Below are 18827 nucleotides of genomic sequence, written 5' to 3'. Positions count from 1 at the left end.
AAGAGTTCATTTTGCCTATTATCAGACCTTTAACTCCCCAGATTAACTCCATATTTCGTGTGACAGCATCAAAGCAGAGCACTGAACATCCTTTTGGCTCCTCCGGACTGTGTACCGTGTGCCAGCCTCTTCTCCACCACACTGACCTTACAAATGCTGCATCACTGTGAGGATGGGCGCATTAGAGTAGAGCAGAGCACACATGCACGGCAGAGCTCAGAGCCGGCCACATCCGCCACAGCGAAGGGATCAAATCTGGACCATCTGACGCGCAAGGATTTATGGCTTTAGTCAAAATTGCTTTTCCCACTGCGCAGATTAACCACCGTAGGATGTTTTCCACTCCATGTAGAACAGTGCCAGTGGAGTCTCTGTACTAGTGCTGTTTCTCTCTTCACTCTGGCAGGCACGCGCGGAGGAGGGGAGCAGGGGAATGCGTGAGGGGGACACCGGAGCGCTCTGGGATTCGGAGGGGAGTGATTCTTGATTCTCATCCTCCACGGAACAATGCAGGTGGATGCTGTGCTGGCGCTGCTCTGTGTTTGGTTCCTCTCCGGGGCCACTGGGAAGATGAGCCAGGCCAGGGGTCACAAGCTGGAGACCTACAAACAAAGCAGGTAATAAATACAACAGTTAGAAAAGAGATTATACATATTAACTGTCAGTATGTTTTTCTGTTACCAAGACCACAGACAATAAGGCTTTTTACATATTTACATTGTTTTTAATTGTGAAAAGTTGTTGTATATGTAATATCTAGTAACATTTGAATGTGTACTTCTGGATTTCAAAAAAACAAATGTTTAGAGTGGTGCTTAGGCTTCAGCATTGATAAATATTGATCAAATACAGCTTAGTTCTTGTTAAATTACGTGAATTAATATGAGAGTGAATGGTTGTATATCTGTGTATGTCTATTTGCCTTGTTACTGTCCATAATGTATGTAGTATCAGCCATAAAAAAAATAAAATAAAAATCTCCAAATTGGAATCAATGTATGATATATAGACCTGCAAAACTCCATAACCATAATTCATAAATTTCAATGAGAATACAGAATACACATTTAGTCAAACTCAAGCTTGCATTATTACTGCGACTACAAACATAAAGTAGAACAACATTGACAAATATTAGGTAAAATGATTTAACTGTAAAAGATAAAAGATATGGTTCAAAAACTGCCATAAGCAGTGAACATTAATAGATACTATATTAATATTAAAATATATCATAATAATTTTCTTCATATTGCACAGTTCATATGATATCAAAAGAAACCAAAAACGCACACCAAAACTTTTATAGAGGTGCAAATGCAAGGAGCAGCAAGACAAAAGTGAAAAAATGCATAGCACACTCAAATGGCTGATGTCCAAAAGCTTTTTTATTTTCAAAATAACGTTTCAGCAAAAAAAGCCTCCATCAGATATTTTTCTTGCTTTGGACCACAGCACAGTTCCTATGATGAACATAAATCCAATGTGCTTGTACTATAAAAAATACACATTTGAAGAACAAAAAGGAAAATCATATGGTAATAAAACACTCTTATGTATAGTATAGGAACATAAGCTAACATAAATCATATTAAAATAATTCATTATGTTCAGTCCAGGTTAATTTTTATAAAATTTTTTAATCAACATCCTAAACTTTCGGCAGTTGACATTTTATTATCACTCCTCAAGTGTATAAAGACCCTTAAAGGAGACCCAGTCCCATAATTATGTTGGTTTAATATTGTGTAGCATTGTGCGATACAGTACAACATATCTAATAATACAACCATCTTTCGTGTTGTCATATCTTGAGACCAGGTCAGGACTGGGCATGGAAGGTCACTGCTTGTATTACACAGTTTAGTCCCGTGTTCCATGTATCAACCTGTAGGGGAGGGGTCAGGGCCGCACACATTTCGTTCAGACGCCAGATTGAAGAGAGAGAGAGAGCGAAAGAGAGAGGAAGACCTAAATCCCCACATCTATTTCTGTGCTACTTCCCCGTGTTGTGTTCTGCTAGCCCATAACCGCCTCCGGCCAATCAAAAGCCATTTAGCCGCGGACAGCATTCAAAGTCATTTTAGGTCACTATTTTAGGCTAATTGCTACCTTTGTGCATCAATGGTTTAAGTGATGGAGCGAACCTCATTGGAAAAGGCTATTCAATTTAGTTTCCATTACGTATTTCAGAAACAAAATACATTTCCAAAAAGCATGGATGAAATAAAAAATTACATTAAGTTTAAAATTTTTTATTAGGGGTGTGCAAAAATATCAAAATATCAATATATCGTATCGTTTAATGTGATTATACAGTATCAATATCATGGGCTGCTGTATTGATACTGTATATCTGCAAGAGTATTTTTTGGTATATTTTATGAAATTATTTTGTTACAGCGCTACATTTTTGTTGCTTGTTTAGAGGAAGAAAACTTGTTAATGCGACACATTTGACATTTTCACTGTTCTGATGATTAAAATAGGTGCGTTTTATATGAACTATGCACAAGAAGTGGTTTAACAAAGACTTTTAGTATCTCAGCCATGATTTAGCCGTTATTTTTTATTGAACCGCACCGAATCGATTTGAAATAAATCACATTGAATTGTAAGTTTACTGTATCGAGTATCGTGGCCTATGTATCGAGATATGTATCGTATCGGCAGCTTCTTAATGATACCCAGCCGTATTTTTGTTTTTTTGTTTTTTTTTACTTAGTTCTTGTTTCTTCATTACAGTATATCGCAATTTACAGTGCTAGATGATTTAACCACAAGACGTCCCAAATTAATAAATGTACTGCTTGTAACTTTTTGTCTTTAATCCAGTTGTTGTAGAAATGTTTCAAATCTGGATGTGTGTACCCGGAGACATGACCTTCTTTAGTATATAGTAGTAGTATGTAGTGTAGTTAGTATATAGTTAGTATCCATTCAGGTCTGCCCACTCTTCCGTTGTAGTGTGTGTAATCGCTGGAGATGTTCTTGGAAAAGTGGAAAAGAAAAAAGAAAGAAAGAGAGAAAGCGGAGGCTTCAGTAGAGCTAATATAAAGCTATTAACCTATAAATACTACTCACCTTATCAGTGGTAACTTATGGCATCACATCTATGAAAAAGAAAAAGCTCTTATAGGAACTCTTCATCTTATTATAGATACTTAGAATGCTACCTTGAAATACTGCATTCTAGGATGGTTCATTTCCAGTATCTTTATTCATTCAATATTGAGAATTTTGCAAGAATTGGCAGTGATATTTTTCCAAACTATCCCAGCCTGTGTGTGCCTGTGTTTCATTTCCACTTTGTCCTTGTCAAATCTGTCGTTTTGAATAGACTCATGAGCAAAAATGGGAATATAAGATTCAAGATTCCTTTAATGTGATAAAGTAAACAACAAAATTACAAATAGAAACACAAGACAACAACACAACATTCATAGCAGAGAATTCTTTAGCGCACTGGTAGAAAAAAATAGAGATGAAATATTGAACAATCCCTATTAGAAAGAAGACAGAACTCATTGTATTGTAAGAAGAGCTCTTGATTGCATCGAGTACAAGTTCAGCGTGTGTGGGTGAATGTGTCATTGGTCTGATAAGGTTTGCCCGGCGACGCTAAGTAATGAGGCTGTATCAGAATGCCCCGTTCGGCCGTAATCCTGGTGCCCTTTGATACTCGCCAAAACATATCACTCACAACAGCTGCTATTTCTACAGCCTGGAACATTGAACAATATGTCTAGTTATAAAACAAGATTATAATGAAAAAATGTCAATCTTTTTTCTCAGAAACAGTGCTGGAAGTTGGTCATCACTTACGCACAATGAATCAGAGCGTGCTTCTTTTTTATCGTGTGGGGAAGTTGTCCGGGACAACAGAAGCTTGCCCCATCACGGAGTAAAAATACCAATATAAGAGGACATAGAAAATAAACGAGAGCAGAATTAGAGTCGTAGTAGAGACTGAAAGAATGTTGCTATATCTTCCTATTGTTTTATTTTACTTGCATTTTTTTCCAGAGCATCTTAAAATATAGATATGGAAAAATGTTGTCTATGTTTCTCAGATAATCCCCTTTGAATTCAACCTTTGTGTAGAGTATATTTATGAGAATATAGGGTCCTTGTGTGGATGGATGCATGGTGCTTCTTCTTAAACATATCAAAGGTTATAGTGTGAATAGAATCGCTGCGTTTTGTGTGCATAAATCTCCAGGTTGACCTTTACAAAATGCATCCTATTACCTCTAATATGCATCTATGGTGAGGGATCGAGAGGGAGGGAGCGTGACAGAGGGGGAAAGAGTGAAGGAGAGAGAAGAGGGGAGACAGAGGGAGAGAGTGGGAGAAAGATTCTCAAAAATACCTAGAAAAACAGGCAGAAACAGGAAAGAGAGGGAGGGAGTAAGAGAAGATTGAAGGATGCAGGGAAGTGAGAAAGTGTAAAAGGGAGAGAGAGGGCACGTGAGAAAGAGGGAGAGTGAAGGAGAGAGATGGGGGTAGTGAGGGGGGGCAGAGGGAGAGAGTGGGAGGAAGAGTGAAAGAAAGAAAGAAAGAAAGAGGGTGAGGGCAGTGGAGGAGAGAGGGAGGGAAAGGGAGAAAGAGAGGGAGGGCAAGAGGGAAGGTGAAAGAGAGGAAGAGGGCAGATGAGAGAGTTGGAAAGTGGAGGAGAGAGAGGGAGAGGGGGGAGAGTGGAGGAAATAGGGAGAGTGGAAAAGAGAGGGAGGGAGGGGGAAAGTGGAGAAGAGAGAACGAGTGAAGGAGAGAGGAAGAGTGAAGGAGAGAGAAAGAGTGGAGTTGAGAGGGAGAGTGAAGGAGAGAGACGAGAGGGAGAGTGGAGGAGAGAGGATTGGAGAGACATTTCTGCCAAGAGGATTAGTTCTCAGATGCTGCAGAGACCCAGATGAGTAGCACCCACTGGCCATGAGCCCCCAGCAGCATGAGCACCCTCCCCTCTCACCTTCTGCCTTTGTGCCTTTGTGCCCGCTCCCTCATTCTGTGTCACTCGTAGCTCCTAAATGCATGTCAGGGATTTGTCCCGTCAACCACAGCATGCTTTACTCTATTAATCCATTTTAGGATTTGGGGAATTCATCTCTCTTCCTGCATGTGGCCTAAATAAGCAGCTGAAGAGATGTCCGTGTGCGTCAGCTTTTTATTTATTTTAACACGTGGCGCTAATTGTAACTGCAGCAACCTCTTATGGCCTATAAAGTCAGGGCTACAATTTTATACACATTTCAGGAATAGAATAATAATAGAATAAACAAACGACAAACAGTCCTATTATTGCTAAATTTAGAAAAAAGGTGTATATCTTCATGCATACCTATCTCTTAAGTACAACATATAGTATTGCTGCAGAAACCATCAATGAGTAATTGTCTTACACTAAAGCACTTTAGCGCACTATATAAAAATAATACTGTAAATCCTGAGCCCCATGTATTTATGTATTTATTCGCATTTATTCAGTTCATTTCAATTTTATTTTTTTTCCACAATTTTAAATTATAATCCCACAAGGTACACCTTTATACATATATATAAATATGTACATGTACTTGATTTATATTATGTATGCCATATGTGTTTACTGTGAAAAAACTAAAACAAAACATGGACTCCCCAAAGGCAAGCTTGTGTATATGGGTCCATCACCACAGAGAAGAAAATTAATAATAATAATGATAATAATAGATGCAAAAGGAAAAGAAAAAATAAATAAGACAAGAAAAAAGAAATAATATAATATAAATTAAATTAAATAAGAACGTTTTAATAAGTGAAATTAAGTAAAGGGTTTTGTATCTTTCCCTTTTCCTTTTAGATTAATTAGATTATATTTAGGTTATTTTATTTTATATTTAACTAATTAATGTAATTATTTATTTATTTATTGTTTATTTGTATTATTGTGACCTATAGTCAGATATCAAGTTTAGTCACACATTAATTTTGTATTCTAATTGCAATATTTTATTTGGTAATTCTTCTTTGTTTAAACCTAACTGAAACTTTTCTCCATTTGAAGGTCACGAAGAGAAGCTCGCATGGATGATGGTGGAGGCCACAAAACTGGAGGGTCAGTATTTTATGTGATATTTTGTGTTATATTTGAAACACATTTTGCGTATTCAACTATTAAAGCAGTTGTAATCATGTTTAGATAATCGTTATGGTTACATGTCAAGACACATTTTATACATTTTATTGAAAAATAGTGGTATTTTTAAAACATGGCAAACTAGATTAATACACTTAAACTATTTGTAAATATTCACTGTCTACAAGCCTTCACCGTATTTCAATTTTTTTGGGTTCAGAATTAATTGCTGATTAGTCGACTACAAAACTACCCGTTCTTTGCAGCCCTAGTCTTATCTATTAACATATCCATCACTCTTTCTTCTACATCTGCTTCCAGTCCTATCTACAAGCGCAGTCCAGACATGACCAAGTCCCTCATGACTAAATCTGAGCAGCTCCTGAGAATAGATGACCATGACTTCACCATGAGACCTGCTTTTGGAGGTAAACTATATCAAACTCCATGTGTGTGTGTGTGTGTTTGTGTATGTGCGTATGCGTGTATATCTGTGTACGTGTGCATGAGTGTATGTAACGTGCGCTATGCTTATATATGTGATTATGGGTCATCCAGTGTGAGGGGATAAGACGTCATTGGTTGCTCCTAAGGCTAAGCTCCAGTCTTAATGAGATGTCCAGGCAGCTGGATGGAGCTGTTACATTCTCTGTCTGTGTAGTGTCAGGGCATGTCATTTGTCTCCTTGTATATTAAAGGGATTTGGCGTTTTTTTTTTTAGAGATGCACCAATCCAGCTTTCTCTGTTCTGTTACTAATGTCGATACCCGATATCTGCTGATAGAAGGACAGAGACTGAAAAGAAAATGTATTTTCTTTAAGCACAAGTAGCCTACAGTAAAAGTGTGTTTTGTGACTATTATTTATTACAGAACAGCTTTGTAAAAACACAATTTTAATATTCTGAGATGTTTTGGACCAACATTCCAGCAAATCGTCTTATTACACCAAATTATACACCAAAATGGGATATCGGCTGAACCAGTATCTTTGGACTGTTCCACCAAAATTTCAATATCGGCTCCAATATCACATACCAGTATTGTATCAGTGCATTAGTTTCTTTATGTTTTTACTGTGGGATCTAGATATAGGCAGACTTACTATTTTAAGAAAAAATATAACAAAATAGGGCCCCAAGATTAATCAAAATTAAATCAAGCAATCTGAATGGATGCAATTTGTAAATCACCAAGTATCATCATTTCCTCCACAAGCAAAATATCTCTACATACAGTAAAGCTGCTAACCCTGTGTTTTAGATTTATGTAAACATGTTCTGAAATGTGATTCTCATATTAGTTTGTCACTTCATTTTTCAGTCTTTTGTAGAACACAATTACAACATAATTCACAAATCGAATTGCAATCACAATGGTTGTCAGAAATTTTTCCCCAAAATCATTCCGTCCTAGAACAAAATGTTATAAAACATTGTTTTCACGGTCAATTCATTCACAGTCTTTCTTCCCATTTAAAAACTGTTCTATTTGATATGAGTGCACTGCCAGATGGGTGTTTGCTTTGACGCTTAAGTGATACAGCACATGCTATTTTGGTTAGTGCCACACAGTGTGTTTTTTAATCACACCACAATCTGCTGTTGGAATGACCCGAGGTACCCTCAACACAATCCATTTTCACCAGGGCACATTTAGACATTTAGTGTGATGTTTGTGCTGGGTTTGCCCAAAAAGAGATTTTATCCTCCATCACATCGACCTCGGTTCATTACTGTGACCTCATTGTGGGACGCAGTGACGCAGATGTTTACACATGTGTCCATCACTTTGTCCTCTGCATTTGACCCATTCTTCAATACTGCTTGACCAATCTGTCAGGAGCAGTGAGTGAGTATTTAAATCATTGTGGGGACTGAAATCATTAATTGGTACTTTACAGTTGATGTCAGCATATTGATGTCTAGCATAAGCTAACAGTTTTTTGTTAGTCACTCTCAAGTTTTTTTGTTGAAAATCAAAACCTAAACTGGACCATGAACACTTATATTGATCACTCCTGAAAATGCGCTGTTTGAATCAATTTTGCATTCTTGAGTTTTCACACAACCTGAAAACTTTTCTGTCCAAACAATTCCCCTTGTGGATCAATAAAGTTTAGTCTAAATCTAAGTAAGTAAGTCAGTGTTTGCTCATGTGTGCATTGTGTCAACATGGAAAGTGCTGAACATTCCGCCAATAGAGATACATGTAGAGCACCCCCACCTGCAAATTGCAAAGTGTCACTAATACACACTTGCATTATCAACATTATATAAAGTTAAGATATGGTCAAAATAGGTTAAGTTTTCTGAAAATATGAATTTGAACATGAGTGGCCCTCTGCAGTATTAATGGAGACTCATCCCCAGAGTTTGTGCCTCTCTGGAGTTCTACATGTTTTAGGTTGATAGGAGAAATTTAACTGCCTGGAAAAACCCACCCATAGACAGGCTGAACATGCAGTCTACACAGAATGACCCCATCTGAACAGAGACTCGAATCCTTTTCTACCACTCTGCCAACATGCCGCCTACTCCTGTTGCAAGATGAAAGTTGTGATTGAAAGGCCATCCTCTCTGTCACAGGAGTTTTTAGCAATAAAATGAAGAATTTGAGAGATGAAAATTCTCTCTGATGGGTGAAATAGATCAAAGGTAAAAGTCTCTGCAGATTCACATTTTGTGAGCTGCAAGATTAATTTTGTTTCATGCTCTGATGATGTTTTTTTTTAAATACTGATGTGAAAAAAACAATTAGATTAGAGCTACTGTGTCCACAGGTAGACCACGACTATTGATTAAACATACGCTTTTCATCAACATTTTATTTAACATTGCATTTTATTTTGTACGATCATAAACGATAAACTTTTGTGCCTTCGTTAACATTAGTATCAGTTTGTACAAACATAAACGAAAACAAAAAAATCCTTATATTTTTTCATTCTCATTATGGTTTATTTTCTAAAATCATAAATGATAAACTTCTGTGCCTTTGTTAACATTATTATTAGTTTGTATGACCATAAGCAAAAACAAAAAACAAATCAAAGCTGGCATCTTTAAAAAAAAATAAATAAATGAAGATAAGAACTAAGGAAAAAAAAGTGATTGCATTTTTGGTAGAGGTAACCCCTCTATATTTATGGAACAACCTGAGTGAAGAGTATAAAGCGTTATGTTTTGAAAGATATAGAGCTCTGGAATGAATGAATTATGCATAAAATTTTGTTTGTTTTAATTTTGTCTCTTATATGTACAGCGAGTCGTAAGTGAAGTAGTAAATGCAAACTTGTTGTTCATGCGCTTCTTTCTTTTCTTTCTTGGAATTTGGTTGTTGTTTAATAGGGTTTGGTACTTTTGCTTAAGCTTGGACCCTTTCTGTCATGATCCATGTAGTTGATGTCTGTTTTGTTTTTGTTTTGTAGTGCTGCAAAATTATTTAATTTAAAAAAAAACTTAAAAAAAAAACTGATGTGGACTTTTTCAGGTCCCCCCATTCCTGTCGGAGTAGATGTCCAGGTTGAAAGTCTCGACACAATCTCGGAGGTGGATATGGTAAGAACTGTTAACAAATCCTCCACTACTCCAAATGTTTCTTTATTTTACCCCTTCTGTAGTATTGTCTCCAAAGAAATATGGAACTTAAAGAGGCTGTACCTAATTTGTTTCATGTAATAAAGTAAAAAAAAAACAGCTCTTAGGGTCAAAATGAAACTGCTATGCTCTGTCTGCATCTGTTTTATTGTCCAAGAACCACAAAGAAAGGCTGGTGCGCTATTAGCATGCTAGTTGTGGAGTGGCAGACTTATTTGACTTCAAGCTGTTTTTACAATATATCTGTACTGGAGTAAGACAAATTTTGCTCAAATACACAAGAAAAACTTAAAATAGTTGCTTGTTGATTTCTTCTCCTCCAGGACTTCACCATGACCCTGTACCTGCGTCACTACTGGAAGGACGAGCGCCTGTCCTTCCCCAGCACCAATAATCAGAGCATGACCTTTGACTCGCGCCTGGTGAAGAAGATCTGGGTGCCGGACATGTTTTTCGTTCACTCCAAACGCTCCTTCATCCACGACACCACCACGGACAACGTCATGCTGCGCGTTTACCCCGATGGGAATGTGCTCTACAGCCTCAGGTCTCACTCCTTCAGCCTTTATTCTGTTTTTATAAGTTTTTTAATATGAGCAAATGGAGGCTATCTGAGTTTGTCTTCGTCAAATTTCTAGATAAAACTGACTTTTGTTAATGGTTTTATTTATTTATTTATTTATTATTATAACAAAAAAAACTAGAACTAGGCAAGGGAACTTTTATTTATAGAGCACAATTTGTTCCCAAAGTAATTCAGCGCTTTACGTAACAGCAAAGATGAAACATATAGAATAATTTTCAAGATTATTTTAGGCCTTTCTGAGCCTGGATTTGAAATGTAGGGGGAGCTGTCTCACATTTTCAGGAAGACAGTTGCAGACTTTAGCTGAAACCCTGATACTAAAACTTCAGAATCAGAATATGTTTTATTGCCATTGTAAGTAAACAAAATTCACAAACTAGGAGCTTCAGTTTTATGGTGCAACATTAAACAAAGAATAATCATATTAACTACTGTCAAATAAAAATAAGGGCATGCATTGAAATTAAGTAAGACCTGTCACCCTTTTAATTTCTCTACCCACTTCTGTGGATGTTATATGATGATATGATGGGATGATATTCCCCTACATCACTATTCATTACATTCCTAGAATCAAATAAAATCCGATGTTATGATTGGACATCAGCCATCCAGACTGAAGAGGCATGCCAGTGAATCGACAATGAGATGTAATAAGACTATACATGTGAGATCATTTTGCAGCATAGTAATTTGATTTAGAACCATAACGTATAAAAAGTACAGATGCACAGCAGGTCTAAATGTGGTGTGTGTGGTCTGTGTGTTGCAGCTGCAATGATCCAGAAAGGCTTTGAGGAGGACAGATAAAGGCACAAATTAAACTAAGAACCACTATCTGTCTGAAGCATCAGGGCCCTGCAGGGAATGCAAATGATCCCAGCTCCAGCCTCAGTCACTGAGTGCCCCATTTATTATGGGAATTTAGGATTCTGAATCATTAGTTTTACACATGCTAATGAGCTTGAATTTAACTGATTTGGTTCATTTGACAGCTATTTATAATCTCTGTGGTGTATTTAAATGTCCCTGGGCGACTCTTGAGTGTTCACAGAGTATACACAGACAGTAATACAGCTCAGAATGGTCAGGCTATTTTGTTTGTTGTTCTGCTTGTTTGGTTCCATCTGATTTCCATTTTTCTTCTTTCTCTGCAGAGTCACAGTTACAGCGATGTGCAACATGGACCTCAGCCGCTTCCCCCTGGACACACAAACATGCTCACTGGAGATTGAGAGCTGTGAGTGTGCATTCTGTGCTTGGGCTCTTCATAAACAAACCCAAGAAGTAAGTATTCACAAAGTACATTTACATTTTGTTTTGTTTTTCATTTGCAGATGCCTACACAGATGATGACCTCATGCTTTACTGGAAAAAAGGGAACGAGTCTCTGAACACTGATGACAGAATCTCTCTGTCCCAGTTCCTCATTCAGAAGTTCCACACCACCACCAAGCTGGCATTTTACAGCAGCACAGGTATGGAGCAGCCAGTGACCCTTTTGGACACACTCATAAGAGCTACACCTTAAGAGTCAGGGTTAGGATATGAAATAAGGTTAGGGTTTTCATTAAGTATTCACTAAGTGGAATGTTTTACAATATGCCATTAATTAAAAGATGCCTGTCTTCCATTTATTCATTACATGTGTTCAAAAATACCTTCCCAAACTTACATTCTTACAGTGAGTGGAATCGCCTCTCCACAGATTTGACCTGTAACTTAGCCTAGTGCTCTTGTCTCCTTGGAAATACTGGATACATTTGATGACATGCTGTAGAACATTGAACAGGAAGTGAAGCAGGTGGCAAACGGGCCGTCTACTAGAAAAGTTACATAGTGCACCTTTAAGACATGTCATGCTAATAACTATATTATATAATTATTATAAAGGGATAACATGTGAGACACACAGACCCATCCTGAAGTAAGCTTATTGCTATCTTTGAGCTTGCACAAATACGGTTAGAAAAATTGTTTTGAAAAAGTTGTCTGCTCCAAAAGATGTTTTTATTACCACTGTGACATTTCAGTATTCATTTTTACTTTGTAGTGCTACCAACCTTTTCAGTAAAATGGAGCAATTTTGTTTTTAAAAACTTAAAGAGACATAATAGGATTCACTTAATCCCAAAATGAAATTGTAGCGTCTGTAGGCAGCTTAAAAGCCTGCAGCGTTCTCCCTCTCGCACACAGATAAAGTATCAGTCCATGACAGAGGAGCTCAGCACAGTGTTTTCAGTGTGTAACAGTATCTTTGTCTCCAGGCTGGTACAATCGTCTGTACATCCACTTTACTCTGCGGCGCCACATCTTCTTCTTCCTGCTGCAGACGTACTTCCCGGCCACGCTCATGGTCATGCTGTCCTGGGTGTCCTTCTGGATCGACCGGAGGGCTGTGCCTGCCAGGGTGCCTCTAGGTAACACATGGTTCTTTACTAAGTGTACTTTCATCTGGATTGTGCATTTTCACACATTTACACAACAAATCTGCAGTACCATTGGATAACTCCTATATTATACTAAATTTAAGCTGTGTTACAATGCTGTTACCTCCAGCGTACCTGGAATTGTGTTTTGTTGCAGTCGCACAGTTTCACAGTATGGCATTCAAATTTAACCCGGTCTGTCTTCCATTTATTCAGTACATGTGTTCTAAAATACCTCTACAGATTAAGTTAACAGCTAACTCCAAAGACTGGAAGGGTTATGGAGTTTGTGATGAGGAAACAACATTATAACATGAGAAAACAGCATTATATGGGCCCTTTGAATTTGATAGATCTGTCAGCAAATACCTAAACCAAATTGACAACACAATTTTTGGTTCTTCTGATTTTTTCATGTTGATCTACAAACTTAAATACCTTAGATATCATAATTTTCTCCCACCAGGCATAACCACAGTGCTGACCATGTCCACCATCATCACGGGGGTGAACGCCTCCATGCCACGCGTGTCCTACATCAAAGCTGTGGACATCTACCTGTGGGTCAGCTTCGTCTTTGTGTTTCTATCTGTCATAGAGTACGCCGCGGTCAACTACCTCTCCACCGTGCAGGAGAGGAAAGAGAGGAAACTCAGAGAGAGGGTGAGCTCACTGCAGCAACACAAATCACTCCATTGTTTTTGGGGTTAAAAGTGCACTATAACCTTGGGGTGGCTTTGTGTGGTCATGAATGTGATCGTGCAGTCACACTCACGTGAAACGAAGGAGGGTATTTGTCAGCTTTAATGAATGAGTTTAGTGCTTTGCTCATTGTTTCCCTAGAATTTTTTTTCTTTTGTTTTTTTTCCATAAGTAGTGATATTTGTTTTGATCCGGGTGGACAATGCTGCATCACTAGTTAATCCATCTGTCAATCCCGCCCATCTGAAAACTGTGACTCACATTTTCGCAAAGTACTGGAGAAGTGTGTTTGCGGTATCCCAGAAAATAAATAAGTTTGGCATAATTTATCTCCAAAGACACGTTTTTAAAATTTATAAGATGTTCTCAGAGAAACATTTTGAGACTGCAGCTTGTGAAAATCGTTAATTCTTCATGTGCCAAATGCTGTGGCATATGGAGCCAAATTTCAGTGCCGGCCTCAGGGAGAAGTAAGAATAACATCCAGCTAAAATGTGTCCCCTCTGATGTGAAGGAACGTTATGTGCATGAAATGAATCTAGGTTTAACTGTGCTGCATGAAGATTTAATGGGGCACTATGTAACTTTTCTAGTAGAGGGTCCACTACCTTCTTGTATCCATGGAGATGTTATTGCTTTGCCTGAAATGTTTCACGGTACGGCAATAAACTTCCCTGTCTCCATGGAGACAAGCATGAGAGACCTTGCTCACACTAAAGGCCTATTCATACTTCATAAGAGCTTTGTTTTTGTTCTTGACGTGATAAGAGCAAGAACAAAGTTCTTATGTTCTTATGAGGTATGAATAGGCCTTAAGAATGCATGTTTTTCAGAGTAGGTATGAGCAATATAAACTTTCTTTGATTGAATCGTTGCAATTCAATGCCATAAACATTCCAAACAAACAAAGACAATCAAACAAACAAAGACAATCAAATTGCAGAACCACAAATGTTACCTTCAAGTATTTCTTCCTCTTAAATTGACCTTGAAACTAAATTAGTGACATTATGACATTATTATTATTATTATTATTTTATGTCATTATGTCATAAAATAAAGATAATTTGTGCTTTTTATGTCTACATAGAGCTTTACAGATATTAATTGATTTTAAAACTAGTATCGAAACTAAATAGTAATTTGAGCAAGTATCAATACTAAAACGTCACACAGGACCGAAATGAACCTTTCCTGAAGCTTTAGAATGACCTTGAGCTGTATCAGAACAAGTAGAAGAGCACATAGACTACCTGGACCACTGAGGGATTACACAGATATAAGGCCACGTGGTAATTTAAAAGAAAGTACTACAATTTATTCTTGAAATTAACTGATGAATAATTTGTTGTCTAAAGAAAGAGTGTTTTTTTTTTAATATTATCATCATTGTTAGTATTAGAATCTGACACTGTCTTCCCAACCCTATCTTCCTTGCAGTTGCCATGCACGTGTGGTATTGGCAATCCAGACGAGATCATGATAGACCCTCAGATCACGGGCTACGGCTCCATGGACCCTAACACCACAGGGCATTATGGGATGCCTGAGAATGGTGGGCGGCAGGAGCGCATGTTAGCCCAGGTGGCACTGAACGACCCCCAGCTCACCGGCCACGTGAAGGGGAGGGGCTACGTGAACATTTGGATCGACACGCACGCCATAGACAAATACTCCAGAGTGGTCTTTCCCGGAGCGTACATCCTCTTTAACATCATATACTGGTCCATATATTCCTAATGATGGTCGTAATGGTGATGGGGCTCTCGCTGAGTGGATCTAGGGCACTGGGGCCTAGACAGATGGATCTTTGCCTTCTTGACCCAGCCTCTTAAAACTGACGGACTGCTCTGAGCTATTCATGAGCGTTTGTACGTTTGAACCAAGACTGGAATATTTATTTGTCATTGCGTTGAATGAAGACAAGCTTGTTGTTGACAGTGTTGAATTTAACGCGTAGACATTTTTGAGTGATGAGAAATACTTTTTGTATACTTACAAAAGAGTCAAGCACATTTCCAGAGATGCACAATGAGACTTTTATTTTTAAGCTAAAACTGTGTTCAAATGTAAAAAAGAAAAAGAAAATGAAAGTGCATATGACAGGTTAGAGTACTTTTTTCACTAAAAAGGAGTTAACATAATTATTTAGGATTTTCCATCCATTCTTCCATTTTCTTCCACTCATCCGGGGCCAGGTCACGGGTTCAGTAGTGTAAGCAGGGTCTCTCAGACTTCCTTCACCCCGGACACTTCCTCCAGCTCCTCTGGAAGACCCTGAGACATTCCCAGGCCAGCCGAAAGACATAGTTCCTCCAGCATGTCCTGGGTCTTCCCCGGGGCCTCCTTCAGGTGGGACATGCCCAGAACACATCCCGAGGGAGGCACCCAGGAGGCATCCGGAATAGATGCCCGAGCCACTTCAACTGCTCCGCTCGACGTGGAGGAGCAGCATCTCTACTCCGAGCTCCTCCAATGTGACTGTGCTCCTCACCCTATCGCTAAGGGAGTGCCCAGCCACCCTGTGAAGGAAACTCATTTTGGCCGCTTGTATCCGCGATCTTGCCCTTTCAGTCATTACCCAGAGCTCATGACCAAAGGTGAGGGGAGGAACATAGACTGACGGTAAATCAAGAGCTTTGCCTTTCGGCTCAGCTCCCTCCTCACCACAACAGTTTGATACAGTGACCGCATCACTGCCGACACTGCACGGATCCGCCTGTCAATCTCACGCTTCATCCTCCCCTCACTCATGAATGAGACCCTGAGATACTTAAACTCCTCCACTTGAGGCAAGGACTCTCCACCCACCCGGAGAGGGCAAGACGCCTTTTTCCAGTTGAGAATCATGGCCTCTGATTTAGAAGAGCTGATCCTCATCCCAGCCGCTTCACACTCAGCTGCAAACCGCCCCAGTGCACATTGCAGGTCCTATTTAGATTTTCATTTTACAAAAAAAAATTATTAACTGTTCCTAAAGCTACTCCTAACATTAATCTGAATGTAAAAAAATACTTTGTCAAAACCTTTGCCATCATAATCACCAGTGCAAAATGGCATTGTATGGAAACAAATGAAGTGGGCAGAACTTGTAAAACTGCACAGTAGTTATGATTAGACAAATAGAATAGATGACAACACTTTTATCTAATTTAATCGATGTGTAATCTGTCAGAAAAATGTGTCATAAATCATCCCTGTATTTTATATAGAATTTTCCATGTTGATGATACAAGCAAAGGGATTCTGTTTTAGAACTGACCTACTGCTACTTCCTGTATTTTTTTTTTTTTGTACTTTTCTTTTTCCACAAACTCCCACTTAACTGACACAACTATGATAAATATATACCACTGCTACTATCCCACCAGACCACGTAATAATTAGAAAAATGTGAAAACCTGTCAAATGCACTCTAAGGGAAATCTTTTATTTTGTAAATTTGTAATCTGGATCACAACTCTGAGACAATCACACACTTTACTGTCTGGAGCATGCTTGTATAGTTACTGTGACACTGATGTTCTATTATTTATTTAGCAGAATATTATTATTATTTATATCAAATGCTTTTTTACTTTGTGTAGTCATTATTATGGATTCCAGTTGCTAGTATTGTCTTTTTTCAGCTTACAGACCACTTACATTTTTAGGCAATAAAATGTTTTCTTTTCATAGAGATTTTATTGACAAAATGCATTTATGGAAAGTATGTTTATGTATGATAAAAGATTAAATGTTTTGTATTTGAATTCACACTCTGTCCTTTTACGTTTCTCATATAGGGTTACATTATGGGTAAAATCTGTGTAAAAATGTTTAAGAGGAGCTAAATACTAACTCCACTTTTTTGCATTGTGTAACTTTTCTGATGGAGGGTTTATCAAATGCTCTGTTCCATGGAGATGTTATTGCTTTGTCTGGAATGTTTCACAGTATGGTGTTAAGCTTTTCTATCTTCACTGAGACCAACCCAGACCAAGTTACAGCTCAGATCTGTGGAGAGGTGACCCCGCTCACAGTCAGAATGCCTGTTTTTCTAGTTTTTTTGAGCGATAAAACCACCTGTAATTGAATAAATGTGACGTAGACCTGTATAATGTCATACTATGGAACATTCCAAGCAGAGAAATGACATCCAAAGAAACAAGCAGGTTACCAAAAAAGTTACATAGTGCACCTTTAATAGCATTATCTGCTGTTCCTTGTGATTTTTGGCAACTTTACTGCAAACTAGGTAAATGTTTCTGTGATTTCCTGTAGTTCAGACATCACAAAAGTCTGCTCTGATTACAGCCTGATGTTTCTGATACCAACAGTTTAGTTGCTTAATCCCCTTTCAAATATTGATTTTTTTTACACAAATTACTAGGGGTGTAACGATATCCAAGTCTCATGGTACGATATTGTCACTGCATGAACCTCACGGTACAATATTTATTGTGATATTGAGGGAAAGCTCACGATATGGTGGGGAGGCTCACGATTAGGGATGTAAAAATATCCAAATCTCTTTGTATGATATTTTCACGATATACATCTCATGGTACAATATTTATTGCGAGTTCAAACAGGCAAAACCTTTTTCTCTTAAAATGCCTTGACGAGACTTAATTCAAAGAACTAAGAGTTAAAAGTGCTAGAACTGTTCATTCTACTTGTATTCTGCACTGAAATGGAGCAAAGGATCATGGTCTATGTAGTTCCCTCTGTCTTTTTTGAGCTATTGCTGCACCATAACTCTTAATTTAAGCAAAGAGACTTGTAATTCAATATATTGTGATGGTCCACAATATTATTGTGAGAACTATGACGATACGAAATCACAATATTTCGGTTATTGTTACATCCCTACAAACTACCAAAGTGTTTAAAGGCATAAATTAATTTTTAAAAATCTTCACATTCTGTTCGTCTCAGGATGTTAACCAAAGTAAATTAAAAATCAGAGCATTTAAAAATATCAGTTCCATTTCTGCATTTTAAAAACCTCCTTCTGGACATGGCTGTTTTATCCCATCTGGGCTTCGGTAGTCCTCAGGGTAAACTGCTTTTTCAGATCAGCAAATTAACCTACATAAAAGTGCATTTAAAAGTGCATTTTTACATGAGCTGGAATGAGATGCCAGTGAATGTATAGGTTTCCTCACATAATACCTTGGACATCATATGGACCACAGCCAAGTTGTAGAAGCAGCTAAGTTCAAACAAACACACAATGAAAACACGTCCAGGGCTTTGGAGAGTCATCAAAGCACAGAACTGGATCAACATATGTCTTGTCATTTAATATTTTACAAGTTCTTTTTCAGTAGCACCACACATGTTGGCCAACTAAGTCCTTGAAAGTTTTCAAGTATTCTTAGCGAGCGTTCTTATGACTTTAAAGATGCATCATCT

General features: G+C 38.0%; 1 protein-coding gene across 1 annotated transcript; it reads left to right on the top strand.

Annotated features, from left to right (window-relative positions):
* Positions 1 to 361: 361 nt before the first annotated feature.
* Positions 362 to 17079, top strand: LOC110155229 (gamma-aminobutyric acid receptor subunit rho-1-like). The gene is made up of 10 exons (XM_020919292.2): positions 362 to 617; positions 6041 to 6091; positions 6434 to 6540; positions 9604 to 9671; positions 10034 to 10257; positions 11454 to 11536; positions 11634 to 11774; positions 12564 to 12716; positions 13192 to 13388; positions 14868 to 17079. The coding sequence occupies exons 1-10, from the start codon at positions 508 to 510 to the stop codon at positions 15165 to 15167; spliced, it is 1434 nt and encodes a 477-aa protein (XP_020774951.1). The 5' UTR covers positions 362 to 507; the 3' UTR covers positions 15168 to 17079.
* Positions 17080 to 18827: the final 1748 nt, after the last annotated feature.

This window comes from Boleophthalmus pectinirostris, unplaced genomic scaffold, assembly GCF_026225935.1.
Source record: "Boleophthalmus pectinirostris isolate CB_2022bp ecotype Guang Dong unplaced genomic scaffold, ASM2622593v1 HiC_scaffold_10, whole genome shotgun sequence".
Classification (NCBI taxonomy): domain Eukaryota; kingdom Metazoa; phylum Chordata; class Actinopteri; order Gobiiformes; family Gobiidae; genus Boleophthalmus; species Boleophthalmus pectinirostris.
The sequence above is the reverse complement of the archived record's forward strand: the minus strand, read 5'-3'. Positions and strand labels throughout refer to the sequence as shown.

What these genes read in the sequence shown, in the direction of transcription:
- LOC110155229 (XM_020919292.2), top strand. Translation starts at nt 508, where the DNA reads ATGCAGGTGGATGCTGTGCTGGCGCTGCTCTGTGTTTGGTTCCTCTCC. An exon ending in CAATCTCGGAGGTGGATATG is followed by an intron (nt 9,672 to 10,033) that starts GTAAGAACTGTT and finishes CTTCTCCTCCAG; the next exon opens with GACTTCACCATGACCCTGTA. An exon ending in AATGTGCTCTACAGCCTCAG is followed by an intron (nt 10,258 to 11,453) that starts GTCTCACTCCTT and finishes CTTTCTCTGCAG; the next exon opens with AGTCACAGTTACAGCGATGT.